Here is a 15,185-nt window from a genome sequence, read left to right as displayed (position 1 = left end):
TGAAAACATTTTTATAGAAAAATAAAGGATGAAGGATGAAGAAGAGCAGGAGAGAAGAAAGAAAATGCCTAAAAGATAGCTCTCTACATTAGTTCACCATGAGGCAAAACAGAAATAATAACTCTTCTTCATGTGCCAATTCAATTGGGCTGAACCAGACTTGGTATTGGTTGTATTGGTACAGTGTAAAAATAGACGACAGCGAGTAATGGTATGAACAAAAAACCATGAGGAACATCACAGGAATGGATGTTGGATGGCCTTTGCACAGCAGAGGTAGATAAAGGTTATAACAAACTGTTTACTGACCATGTACACTTACTAGAATTAAGAGGTCAGTTGAACAAGAGCTCACCTAGTAAGAACTTTCTCAGTAGTGTGACTCATCACCTGTTGTACAGTACCAGAGCACTGCCCAGTTATTGCTCCATCACTTCTCAATAACATCTCTGTCCTTTCAAAAGTCTACATTCTACCATTAGTTAAGGCTTTTTCATTTGCATTTCTACATTTTTCCCCACTTTTTGCATCAATTCAAAATAATTAATACATGTGCCTCTAACAAAAAATAAAATAACTAAAAAGCACCACGTTTTATTGGACAAATTATAGCATGTGCAAGGAAGGGAAGGGAGGAATTATAGAAACAAACCAGTGCTGAAGACTTTTGCATTAGCTGGTGCTTTTTTGTCATCGTATTTGCACACATCATTTTAGGCTCCTCAGTCCAGGTTGTAGCAAAATACTATCAAAACAAATACTCTTGCAAAATATTTGAGCTTTTGCAGCTTAACATGTGCATCGTGAACCGCTTAAGCAGCATGGTTATCTTCTTTTTGTATTTCTCCAGAATTAACAGACCATTAAGTGTATACAAAAATGCATTATGCACCAGTGATTAAATGTTCTTACAACATTAATATTTATCAAGGGGTATTTCAGAGCTAGAAAGTAGGTAACTATATTTTATTTCCTAAGAGAACATTTCCTATAATTTTCCTTCGTCTCCCAGCTACACAGCAAACATCTCTAAAGTGCACTTCCCAAGTGTAGTTAGAGAATAGGAAGGAATGTAAAGTTTTTAAAAACAGCCCTTATTAACTTTTCCTTCCATTGATTCTACTGTAAACTCTAAAAAGCCTTTTTAAAAAGCAAATTCTCATACACTCAGCAGGTGAAATGTTCCCACAAAACTAAAAGTAAACAAATTAAAATCCACCTCAAACAATGAAAAATCACAATCATATTACAATCTTTTCTCTTGACTTCTCATATCCTAGTATATCTTTACTGTTTTTATTGCACATTTCTGAAAACGGTTGTCCTATATATTTAAAACAAAATAGTTTCTTTATCTGTGCTAACACATTCTTGTGCACCCTTAATAACTAGAGTAACTTTCAACAACACGTAGATATTAGAAAAACAATGGAATCAGAACCAAAGAGATACTTTGTATTGTAGATGGTCAAAGGCTTCTAGTGTAATTTTGTTGAGACAAAAAGACTTGGATTTTGGAAGCTGTTTGCTCCCATTCCTTGTGGAAAGCTGCTGGTTATGTGACAGCAGGAGAACTCAAAACGTAATTCACAATGAATGCCAATCCTTCACCTCCAATATGAAGGCTTCTGAACTACTCAACTTGCTGAGCATAACTGGTTTTACATAGCATATCTAAAAAAGGCTGCTCCTGTTCAACTGACCAGTGAGAAAGGACTGGAATTCTTCAAAATGGGTATTGGAGCAACAGTTTGTTATATATTTCTTTACATTTTTTAACTGTCCGATCCCACCTTGTAAGGAGAGCACTTGTTTGTTCAGCTAAAAAGAACCCCCTTCATGCCCCTTTGGGTTTGCTCAGTCAACTGGTTTGTGCAACAGTGGCAGAGGCACACTGGAATTGTGTACCCATTCATTGTGATTACACAGACAGAAGCAAATGTATGTTGTCTGCGACAGGAAATGGGAAGGGTAAAAGAGATGAATGGTTCCCATGGGTAAGAGGACAGTTAGATTTGTTTGGGGTTGTTTTGTGATTGTTTTCTTTTTTCTTTTTCTTTTCTTTTTTGTTAAATTTTGATTTGTTGTTCTTTTTGTGGTTTTTGTTATTTTTGTTGGTTTTTTTTGTTGGTTTTGTTTTTTTGCTATGGCATGGAATCATAGCAGTCATTCCTCTAATAGAAACTGACAGGACATAAAAGACAGAACTATCAGATGAACACACACAATGACTAGAAATATATCGACAGAGAAAAGACTTAATTTAGCTTTGAGAAACCGTCCCAAAAATAAAATCCTGTATTAACAAGTGCAAAAAACAAACAAAAAAGAAACTCCAAACATTAAAACACAGTGTATAAAATGGTGTGAGAAATTTAAGTCACCATACAGCCTTTTAGTCAATAAAAAGCTGTGTTCACGCGTCCTTGTTTGGGTAGTGGCCCATTCTTTTCATTTTACCCAAAAGGTCATTCAAGAAGAGATCTGAGGGTAAAGCACTCAGTCCTTGCTATTTTTGACTGTAGTCATTTGGGCCTGTTGTGTTTCTGTCATGTAAGATGAATCCTTTCTTTTATTCTTCATTGGTTGAATTATCTTCCAAAGTTGTTATGCCTCCAAAGCCCAGTCCTGTTGAGTTCTGTGCTGCTGAGACTGTAAGTACTGTATGTAAGAGAATTAATACAAGAACACACAGTTTAAGTCTGCTGTTACACAGTCTTGATGCTGATGAAACTGTGAGCGATGTCCTGTGACACATTGTTGAGCCACTTGTTTTTATAGTCCCTTTGGATTGATGATCTGATAATAGTCCCCATCTGACATCACAGCATTCTGGTTCTGCATTGGTTGGATAGTTTTCATAGAGCCCTGTAGGGTAAACACAAGAAAAAAAATAAACAACAGGCACAAAAAGATTGGCAGAAGTTGATAGGTCAAAGGGAGAATTGATAGTTTAGTCTAAGCTATCAAATCCACATCTCTGGATGAGCCTGAGGCTCTCAAAAAGCTTGCCATTTTGTATGGAGTTGTTGAAGGGTTATGCGTCGTCTAACAGGAAGCAACATCACCAGACCATTCAACAGAAGTATGAAACTGAGCATGGTTGTGTAAGGAAAGAGATTTAAAAAGCAATTATTGATATTTGAATGGTAAGGTTATTTGAATTCTTCCTTTTTGAGAAGTAACAACTAATGATGAAGTAACAACTTATCAAGCTGGACATGTCCACAAAATTCAAAAGGGTCTTGAAATTCTTCCTCAGTCTATGAGACCATACCAGTAACATCACTGTCCATGAAAAGGTAGATATTAAATAACAAATATTTGATATGCTGTCAATACTGACAATATTGATTGTCAAACAAATACGTAACAAACACAACCAACAGGAACAACTTCTAAATTGAGCTATTCAGATTCTACTTGTTTACCTCAGCTGTGTTCGTCCAATAGGGATGTTCTGTTCGGCATATCCCAGAGGTGAGAACAATCTTTCCTTGCCATGCAATAATTGGATCTCTTGGTATGCCTGACTATACATGTAGGCCATTTCTGCCTTTGGAACTTTACTGAGTTACTCAGCCTGATCTGATTATAAATTTTGGAACAATTAAAGGAATTATGTCTTTTCCACCAGGCATGACTGCATTTTTGGATATTGTCAATGCTGTCTGTGTTGCTACATGGAGGTGTAACATAACCAGAGTCTTCTTTTTACTTCTCACACATCTTCTTTTCTAATAAATTAAAAGATCCTAATTTCACCTGTTTAACTAATGGTCAAATGCAAAATTGTCTAACGTAATGGGCAAACACCTTTTCTCCATCTAAATGGATCTTGGAACAAATTTCGGAGTAAATAATTTCTCTATGGTAGAGCTATGTTTTACTAGAAAAAAACCTGACGATCTGTGTTAAAATATTAGGACAAATTTTTTAAAGCAGCTACATAATTACTATAATTTGTAAATTAACTTTGCATCTTGGAACAAGAACCTCATTTTGTCTAAATGACACAACAGTTATATTACTTTCAAAAAACAATGCCTACAAGTTTAGGTGTAAGATTCTTAGGTCCAGGCATCAGACTATAAAATAGTAACACACCTTAAAATAAGATAAAATCATTTTTTTTTCCTTCTTACTACCACAGTATTGATCTGCAGCTAAACAAAAAGCGCATTAAGAATGCTGAGCATGTTAAAATGCAGATTAAACCTAGACTGGCACTTATTAACATAGTTGACACAACAGTCTGCTATGCTGTACATGAGTCCAACCAAATTTTTAAAGATACAGGAATGAGAACAGCTTGTTTGAGTTCCTGTAAAGTCAGGGTTTACTCTGTAGGAAATGAGACAATATTTCCACCTATGCAGATACTGTATCGACTCTTGAAAATAATTTATTCTCTCTCAGATCATCACTGTATGCACTTAATGATTTTGTCAGAAATTCTGTTGCAATTTAGAACATGTGGACAGTTGTTTGTTGCAAGTATAATAAAGCAGTCTTATTGATAACATCATATTTTTTGTGACCCATCTGTTGGTGTTTTAGTGCATATGTGCATTTTTGAACATAGTAACTTACAGGAAGTGTGTCCCAAAGCAGGTAATTATACGATCTGTTCTGTGACTGCAGTAGCTCAAACTGTTAGTGGTAATTGAAAAGGCACAGAGAATGGTTAATGCTTTGATCCCACTGAGGCTTGTTTACTATTGAAACTGTACTTCCTGCCTTGCTTGTTATAGGAAAACCCAGACTTCCTTTGAAATCAAAGCCTATATAAACAAGTTGGCAATCAAAAGTTATTTAAATAGTTCATATGCACTTACTGAATTATAAATAAATTGAAGGCAACTCCACATTCAAAGCTGCATTGAACTTGTTCCTAAATGCAAAATTACATTTCCTCTTTATTTCAGTTCAGCAATTGAATTTGGGTTTTGAATTTGCAGTTACATATTTACTAATCAATTAACTACAGAACCAGTATTCATATGACAGTTGCAGAACATATAGATAAATTCAGTCAGAGCTCTTGCATTGAAATAATAGAACTTTGCAATTGTGCTTCACCAAATACTCGTTTCTAGCCATAAGTATGCTTTGGCCCCTTGGACCTAGTCAGTTAGTCAACTCAGTCGGATGGTTACAAATACGTGACTTATCAGAAACCCCCAAAAGCTGGCTATGTTAACCTTGGAAAACCATGAATAAAAAACCTGCTTTGTTCTTTTAGGTAAATATTTTATGTGGACACAGAGTTTGAATAAGGAATAAATAGCATGGGAAATAAACAAGAGAATTTAGAGATGTGCACTTAAAATTTTCAGCTCTGGATCCCTGTTCCTCGACTTTTCACAGCATTCCCATATATTTCAACAGCAGAAATCTTTGTTCATACAGAGGTTCTTGATCCTTGATCTTAATCAAGGAGCTAGAATTTGCCAGGATACTTTCTGGTATCAAACCATTCTCCAGACAGATATGCTCACAGCTATCTCATTGTTTTGTAACTAGATTATTTTTTCACATGCAGCTAACATTTTGATGATCAGCATATCAGTTATATTAGTAAGGACTATGTGTTACTAATGCTGATGCAAGAATTAAGGCTACTTATTTGGCTGAGATTATGTTAATGGAGACATGAGTGTAGATAAATCCTGTGTATCCTTCTTAGCTGAATCATACTGAAAGAAAAAGCAGTGACAGCATAAGCATCGTATTCACTTTGTGCAGCAACAGCTTTGGGGGAAGAGCAGCAAACAGAATATATATTCTTATACAAGAACTAAAATCACAAAGACTGCCTATGCATGCATGGTCTGCTGATCAGCTAGATCACCAGTTAACTCAGAGAATGCTGAGGTTTCTGCTTGAACACTTGCATTACTTTTGCACAAGAACCAGACTGCAAAAGAGGTGATTGCATTTCCGCATCTCACTCCAACACTGTCAGGATCTGTATCTGTAGCACTTGGTCTAGCTTGGCCCACTTTTTGATTTCTTTGCTAAAGAAAGAGCTATGGAGCCATAGTATTTTGGTCATAGTTTTTCAATCACCATCAAAGGAAACTGGTCTGGTTAATAAATCTGTTGTCATCACTGGATAAGTGTTTTGGAAAGCCACAGAAATAAACCAGATCATTTGGTATGTTATGTTTTCCTCATTTTCTTCATGTAGACTCTAAAGTGCTGTCCTTTTTAACATAGATTTCTGATTATTTTGAGAGGCATACCAAGCTTTTTGTGCTTGAAGAAAAGACCATGAAATAGAGAAGTAGCCAGGTAAGTGGATGTAGTATATCAGAAGTTTGAATGCTCCATTTTGTTGTGAAGCTCAAAGTAAATAATGTCTGCTAGAAGTGACCCATCCAGCAGTGACATCATTGTGCCAGTGAATGCCAACACTCTGGATGGTATTTCTTTTTCTGAGGAATTATTTCTGAGACTTCAACATTAACATTTTCCAACTCCAGAAGGCAGGAGAGCACATTAGATATTATATGACTAGATTTCACTACTTGTTTACATCTGATATGGAAGCTTGTGCTATTTGATCTTATCCAGATGGTCCTCTCAATTTCTAAATTGCTGTGTCTGTGACACATTATGATGTTTCTTTTTAGACATGTACTTCATATCATTCATATTTTAAAAAGTAATAAAATGGAATGTAGAATAAGGCTTAAAGATAAATAAATTATTCTTTAGTCAAAGAAGTTATTCTTGAACTGGTAAACAACGCTGTTCAGCTCTTTTGAAAAGACTAATTTCCATTTTAGACTCCATTCCAATTGTTGGAGGAGATCTGAGTTGCCGTGTCTTAATTTTGTTTTATCACTATATGTTGGTGACTATTTCAAGTGGTTGCCTCTGGAACATTTCCCTGTGTGTATGAATCCACATTTAAGAAAAATTCATTGTGTTTCTTCATCATGCATGGATTTTTTTTTTCCTGAAATATGTACAGGATCAATTTTCTTCTGTCAGTGTAAATTGGTGTTATCCCTGTAAAACCAACTAAGCAGCTGCAAGTCAGAAAAACAAGTAAATAGCTGACTTTCAAGGCTATACAATGAACACTTTTATCTCTGCTATGTTGAGATACAGGATAAGGGTGAGATAACTTGCTTCTAGCAAGCATTTGGTTTTCCCCAACCTCCCTCCAACTTTGCTCCCATTGTGTAAAATTGTTGGTCAAAAGGTTTTACTTCTGTGATATGATAGGAAAGGAAAGGATCATATGTATCTAAGTACTGTGTAGACATAAAAAGTTCAGATATATCAATAGGTTAATTGCCTGTGTTGTTTTAATAAGAGAAGAACATTTCCAGTTAATAAACATAATAAACATAAAAATATGGGACCTCATTCATAGGAAAGCCCCAATATTCAAGACTAGAATAACACTGGACTCAAAAAGATGAGCTATTTAGTTGACAGAGCCTGATGCAAAACCCTGTCAAAATTTCCTTGTAAGCAGATCCATAGCTAGTAACAATTTAAACCATGGTTGTCAAATATAAATGGGATTTGTCCTGCTGTCTGTGTTAGCTCAATATTTTGATATTTTAGGACCTACTAAGAGGTGTAGGCAAGAGCCAAATGATAGATTATTCCAAGCTATTTTTAGAGTAAGAATTTGCATCATACACACACACACACACACACACACACACACATATATGCGCACACATACTCACACACACACACACACATGCACGCACACATTTTGGAGTTTGCCAAGAACAAGATGAAGTGGATTGAATTCGGAGATTTTCTCTTCTTGATTTGTTCTACAAATAAAAGATAGATTGTGATGCATTCTCTATATCACATTTTCTCAAGGAAATTGCTTTTCAAATTGCTCTAAAATCAGGGCATCTGTTTTGCAACAGACACTTTGTAACTAAATCTGCTGTTGAAACCCAGATACACATCTGCCCCTTTAGAGGAAGCTGCAGTTTAAAGAATTGTTCCCAATTGTTCCCATTTGTTAGTCAACAAATCCCTTCTATACACTGATGACAGTTCTCTGTAATAATTCTCACCATGTCCTTAGAAACATTAGTGTGTGCTATGAAGCATTACTGACAGTCTTATTTTTGGTGAATACGCTAAAGAAGGAAGAGTTTCTGAGAAAGTGCTACTTTGCATGGATCACATAAGCATATGTTACTGATATTTGCCAGAAAATTGATGTATGCGAGAACAGTCATACCATGTATTCCAAGTAACTGAGATATTAATTGGAACACATGAAACTAGGAGCCTAAATTCATACGAATCAAATAGAAAGATATTAGTAATTTAAAGCACCTAAATCACCTGTCCTCTCACCTCTTCTCTCCCCTTACCTTCTCCTACATTGAAAAGTATCAGAAGTCTCTTCACCACAAGAGAGTAAACAAATTTGATTCTCCTCTTGGTGGCAAGAGACTCATTCTGATGACACTGCTCTTAGGAAATACCAGAGGGTGCCACGCTGGTTTTGGAGGAAGCTAATGCAACACATTTCTGCCTTATTTCTGCTCACTACATTCCCTTCCATTCCTTCACAGAGGAACTCAAGTGCTCCATTAAATTCCATCACATCTATTCTACAGGTAAAGAGTGTGAGCATGTGGCTGGGATTTCCTGCCTAGTATTTGCTAGTGGGTGATGGCCCTGTTATGCCACAAAGCACAAAGAGACCTTAAGTCTTGGTCAATACCAAAAAAACCTTTAGAAACAGACGTAGCCCTAATTCTGCATTCTAAAGTGGTCCAAACCTGGCACATGGATATAAATTTTGGGACTGTTCTCCCAGCAGCCAGAATAGGCTATGTCTGTACTAGCAAGTGGTTTGGGGCAAAAGGAGATGATTTGTATAAAGAAATAGCTGATACTGAGGATCTGTCATCAACCCTGAATGCATTTGAGGGGTTTTTACCTCACTCTGGCCTTAGTCTGATTATGTATTATGTGTATTAGTGGTTGAGGTGTGCTAGATATGGTCCTGTAGCACATCTCCTAGTTTAGTTTAGACCAAAGCAACTAATTCTGTATCCTCCAAGACTGCTCCCTAGCACAAGTCAAACAGCAAGGAGTATGAACAGGAGATTTGCTTCAAAAGTACACTCCTGGACTAGATTGCTAACGTAGATGCAATTGCAACATTGGTGTTGATGGTGTATCTTGACTGCTCAGGGAAGGGCTACGTGTGCAGAGGAGAAGTAATCACTTCTTCTCTCTCTCTGGACATCTCTGCTGCTCATTTTATGGGAACTGAACTCTCATGTTTTCTGGGTTGTGCAAACTGCAGGCCTGCAGGCTTTGGGTGTGAAGAAAACATTTATGTCCTCTACATCCTCCCTCTGTCTCTACTTGGAGATGGCAACAAGCCAAACAGAAGCAGTTCATGGGCTGGACCAGTCTCCAGGCTGGATGTTGGAACACATTGCACAGGAAAAGCAGGAGCTGTGAAGTAATACTAGTCTCTTCCCAGTGTTCTGTACATAGAGTCATGCAACTTTCAGTTCTCTTCTCACAGTCAGAGAGCATGTGTGAAAAAAAGATGACTATATCTATGAAAGAGAACAGTCTCATTGGTATGCACACTGTTTCCATAGGAGTCATAATTAAAAACCTTGACTTAGAAGTTTGCATGGGACTCATTCACTGTAATCTGCCATGTGTGTGTACATGTATGCCTAAACACTATTATTATCTCTCTTAAATAAGATTCTATTTTGGATGGGCAATTCTATACATCCAAGCTGCAGAAAGAAACATTAGATGAAATAACTGGAAATTTTAAGCATATGGATATAAACTCCAAAGTTCTAAACTGAAAGTAACAATTCAGTTTTAATGAATATGGAAACAATATGTTCAAAAAAAGAGCATAGGATGGAAAGACTGACTTCTTTCCTTCTATTGCCTAGAAGAAAGGGGGGAGAGGGGAACATAAACTTCTTTCCAGCTAACCTCATATTTCCATAATCAGAACCACACTGTGATTCTGATTGTTTTGATTAATCTCCCACGTACTTTCTTTTGCACTGCAGTTGTCCCTCATCTTCACATGCATTTCTACAGAAGACAAGTTCTGGCAATATACAAGCAGTGTAGCATCCCCTCTCCTTTTCCCACTGTCTGCTTTCACTGGAGGTAATCAAGTAAGACATTCTCAGGCTAGACTACTTCTTATTCATTACTCCAGTCCTTCAGAAATTTCCAAGAAGTTGCTGTTAATCCATATTCTAAACTACAACTTTTTAAAAATTTATTTAATGGTGTCAGAGATAATGACTGCAGAAATTATTGGGGAAAAATAGCCAGTCCTATGCTGTTTTCTCACTGAGTGGACCTTCCAAGGAAAGATAAAAATTTTGTTATAATTTCTTTTTACAGCCTCTAGTACTGCTTCTTACAGCCTCCAACCTCGAGAAAATCCTGCCCTGACAGCTAAAAAAATCCAAAAGCATACAAGTTCCCCATTGACTTGTGCTGCCATGCCCCTCAGCAGGAGGTGTCACTGCTATGGTGGGACTGGGACAGCAAGGGGAGGTGGCAGCTTGATACTGCCATGGCAGCTCCCAGTGCTGCTGGGGACATGAAGCTATCCCAGACTCTTTGTCAAGCTGCAATTGGAAAATGGCATCTAACATTTATATGTACATCCCTTGTACATATGCATATCTCTGTGCTGTAGCCAACATCAAGTAAAAACAGCGATCGTCAGAAAACCTCCTGTTATTTGCCTTCCATGGCATATTGAAACATTTTATAGAAATCAATCCTCTGTCTTTCCATTAACCTAAATCTCTGCTGGACCTTAGAGGAAATAGTCTGTTGCCATGGAGAAGAGGAAGGGAAGTCCTTATTATAAAACTACTGCTTCTAAAACATTATTAAAGAAAATTAGAATCCACAAATTCTTGACATTTCTCAGAGATAAATCATCCTATAAGCAGAGGTGCTCTTTCTCTTCTCCAGAAAAGATTTTATAATTAACAGTGTTTCTTTGCTAGCTAGCTAGTCTTTAGTTTCGTGGGGGAAAAAATATAGTATCGACATAACCCAGTGCAGTTCCTGCTGGATTTCTCTGAAAATGTATGTCAAAATTTCAAAACAAAGACCTTTCCCTCCATGGGCTACCATCAGAGTCAGGAGCAGCAGAGACGTTCAAGCCTAATTTAAATGAGTGACGGAAAAATGTCGTTCATGAGGAATCCCTGAACACAAAGTTTGCATCTGCTGTGCTTCCTATAGAAGAGCTCAATGGCAACCATCTTCACAGAGAATTTAGGTTAAATGAACACATCAGACAACCAGCTATAACACCTAAATATCAAACAGAAATACCTTTGACATGACTCTTTTGGGGTTTTTTTGCCAATGAATTTTACCCATCCGACAAAAATTTGGATGAGTAACTAGAATTCCTGGAACAACTGTGCCAGATAGGATAGGAAGTGCACCAGAATAGGCCCCTCAAGATGTGAGTGACCTGCTTTCAGCTGCTTTTCTGCAAAAGGAGTCCACATTAATTGTCAAGCCACAAGCTACACTGAGGTATTTTGTCTCCTGTCGAACTGTACTTTTCAAGAAAGAATTCTCTTTTCACTAAGCTGTAGAGAAGTTAGAAGGACTAAATTCTTTAGTCCTAGAGCAGATATTAATTTAATTTCTCATTTCTTAAGGGCAGGAAGTGCTCTTACAGTGAGCTGCTGATTAATAAGATGGTGACAATGGGCCTGTATTCCAGACATGGTTTGAATTGCAGCCTTGTACCTCTCCTCAGCATCTTCTCTTGCACACAACTGCCTAGTGTCAGCTCTGCTCTGCTGATGCTGAGAGTCTAGACTCGAGAGGACAAAAAGCTCAACTAAATATTAGTCATTGAAATCACAGAATCACAGAATATTAGGAGTTGGAAGGGACCTCGAAAGATCATCTAGTCCTGAGATGAGATTCATGTCACCCTGATTTTATGTGTCTGCAGTAAGACCTTGGTGACTAACAGCAGCTACAGCAAACAGAATGCAGCCATCACTGTTGGCAGGGCACAGAGAGCTAGTCAACTCATCTGGTGCAGAAGCCTACTTAGGCTGAATTAAATATCTTTCAGTTCTACTGACTATGCCAGATCTTCAGTGGCTCTAGTGAGAGCTTAGTCAGAGTTTATGTGTAGATACCTACACTACTAATATCTGCAATGAAATGAGTTTAATCCTCCCCTAAATCTGGTTTTCATCCCAAATTCAGAGACATTCACTGTCAAGAATCTTTGCAAAGTCATTTATTTTGTGTGTTTTAGGAATGAATTTGGGCTTGGAGATATACTAGGAAAATTAAGAGGTGGATATGTATTTCCTTAAAGATTTTCTGAAATAAAAGATTTTTTAAGATTTTTTTTTAATTGTTTGCTTGTTTTTTGTATGTGTGTAAATGTTCACACACATGTATATACATACACACACACACTATATGCATGTTATAAATAAAAATGTCTTAAGTCTCTCACTTCAGCTTTTATTTTCCTATCTTAAATTGGAAAATACTGCTCATTTGCTTACGGGAAGGCTATCAATACTTAGGAAATGCAATAAAGTGAAGTGCTAAGCACCATTACCTTATTGATGACTACCAAACTGTAACTCAACTTACATTTCATTATATTGTCTTTTGCATATGAATGGATATTGCTTGATTATGTGCAATAGATTTAATCTTCAAGAAGAAATACAGTAAATATCTTGCTACCAGACCTCCCCTAAATCCAAACACAGAGTAAAGGTGAAGTGAGTTGCCAAAAACATTATGCCTGCCTCTGAGATGGTACAGAGCATTTACGGGTTTTTATCTTTTATGCCGCTTTTAAGTAGCTTACTTTGGATAACTTATTCAGTATCAAGCTTTCCAGCACAGCTCTAATTTAAGGTGGAGGTTGTCTAATTTCAGATATTTTGACCAGGCTGTCAAACTAAATGTTGAAATGCCTTTTTACTGATTTAGTTGGAATAAGTTGCCAAAATATCTTCAAGATTTTTTAATGACACTCTAGACACCAGAAATCTTCAGATAATATTGCTATAAACTGAAACGTTGTGTGGATGACTCCTAGTAAGTGCTAAAAAATGTATCTGAGGTAGTCCTCTGGTTGGATCATTCTGAGATAGTGTTTGAAGCAGAATGGAATTTAAAAGGAACAAAAACATTGTATCAATCAATGCATAGACATATATTAGCAATACCTTTTAAAATTAAAACACTCACAGAATGTAACAAGACTCAAGAAAGACCAAAAAGATCAGTTCTTCATAGGTGAACAACTGATTCTTAAAATTCTTCACTAGTCAAAGACATTTCCCTCAACATTTACCTTCCAAGAGCTGCTGCACAGTTTTGAATGTTATGCAGGTGAACAAAGGTGAATATAATATAAACTGGGCTTGCCTTTCTCTTTTTTATTCTAAATACTGCATGTCACAGAGCCTTGTTTCTCTAAGTACTGCATGACACAGAGCAACAAAAATCCTCCACCAAATTATTAAGTGTAAAAAATACTCAGAATAAATTTCTTCTAGTAATTTTGCTTTGTAAAGTTAATGCCTGTGGCAAGCTGTAGCATAGATGTGCATTACTAAATCTGGGCTCAAATCCTAGTACCTCCGACAAATCTTTGTGATGAAGAATACCTTCAGGCTCTCAGAGCTAATGGAAGAAATATATTCCCCACTCTCCTTCACATTTAGACTGGTGATAACAAGTGAAATTAGCTTTTCCATACTATACCTGTACAGATGAAACTTGATAGTCCTCCATAGATGACATCATCATTGTCTGGTAATATAAAGGGACACCTTGTCTGAACCTCCAAACAGTATTGCTTGCAAGGAATTCTGTTGCTGCAGTGAAACTGTGTGACTTCAAAATACTGGGAACAGAGCCAGGCTTTGTAGACAGTCTAGAAAAAGAGAAGAACCAGAAGAATAGATGGATGACAATAGCACTGTCATTATTAGAAGAACATACTGTACTGCACACCTATATCAACACTGCTTCTGAAAGCGAATTTTGAGAAAAGATCACCTAGGTAAAACATACTCTTAACTTTTGACTATCCTTCCACTTCAGAAATTAAAGCTCCAGTCAAGTCATTTTAAAGCAACAGTTAGTCAGGACTAGGATTATGCTATTATTTTTATCTTAGTTTGTAAACACATATATCTTAGATGTACCATTTTATTAGACACATGCACACACACCACACATACCCCTGTCCCTCATCATGTACAAACTGAGACCCTAACCCCATCTGAAAGTAAGTACAAAAAAGAGTTTAAAACTGGGCTCAGGCCAGCTCTGTTCTTTATATCATCCAGAGCTAAGCTATCAGGTTGCAATAGATGGTGCTGCTTCCCTTCAAATAAAACCTTATACAACCCACAGCATGAAAACAGACATCAGAGTTCCTGAATACCAACAGCTATCGACTAGGGGATAACTCTGCAACGTTGAGGACCAATGTCTACATTTGGGAGCTAAAAGCAGCACACTAAAGGTACTGTCATTTGATGCTGGGTAGCCATGGTTGCAGGATCTGTGATTATTACAATTATAATAATTTAAACAGCAAAGCAAACTAAACATGCTGATTTCAGTATTTTAGTTTCTTTTGCCTATTCACGTCTGAGCAATAGTCTTTGTCATAAGAATTAAACTAGCCTTTTGGACACAGAAAACTTTTGCATGTGATCATACAAAAATAGATTGGGTACCAGGCTGTGAAGGTGCTGAAAAACCTGTATGACTGAGTACAGAGAGGTCTGCTTGTTTCCTATTTTCTTTTCCACTTCTGTGTTTTGAAGTACATTATTTACTGGCTAGATACGTGCTATCTAGGTTGTTATATAATGAAAATTTCCTTTTTGTATTCATTCAGAATATCTGAAAATCTTAGTAACTACCTTTCCTTTATCACAGGCTGAAAAGCAATATCAGCTGATTATTTTCCCTCTTCCTAGACCTGTTTTTAATAAAAAAGAAAAAAAAATAATTTTTTAAGCACTGAAAATTCAAAACTGACATCTGAAAAGAGCAATCTAGATGAGAGTTTGGTTTGATTTCAGTATGTTTCATCTCATTAGATGTAATTCTGTTAGTATCAATAACAACTTAAATTG

The 15,185-nt window shown here is 36.7% G+C and overlaps 1 protein-coding gene across 1 annotated transcript; it reads right to left on the bottom strand.

The window, feature by feature from the left end:
- Window positions 1–2,527: 2,527 nt before the first annotated feature.
- FAM155A (family with sequence similarity 155, member A) lies at window positions 2,528–13,966 on the bottom strand (the record flags this gene model as incomplete). The annotated part of the gene is made up of 2 exons (XM_010184612.1): window positions 2,528–2,868; window positions 13,795–13,966. Coding segments are annotated over 2 exons (468 nt in total), but the record flags the coding sequence as incomplete, so codon positions are not given.
- Between the last annotated feature and the right edge of the window lie 1,219 nt (window positions 13,967–15,185).

Source organism: Mesitornis unicolor, unplaced genomic scaffold (assembly GCF_000695765.1).
Source record: "Mesitornis unicolor isolate BGI_N332 unplaced genomic scaffold, ASM69576v1 scaffold10425, whole genome shotgun sequence".
Lineage (NCBI taxonomy): Eukaryota > Metazoa > Chordata > Aves > Mesitornithiformes > Mesitornithidae > Mesitornis > Mesitornis unicolor.
Note: the sequence above shows the minus strand (reverse complement) of the source record. Positions and strands in the feature narration are given on the sequence as shown.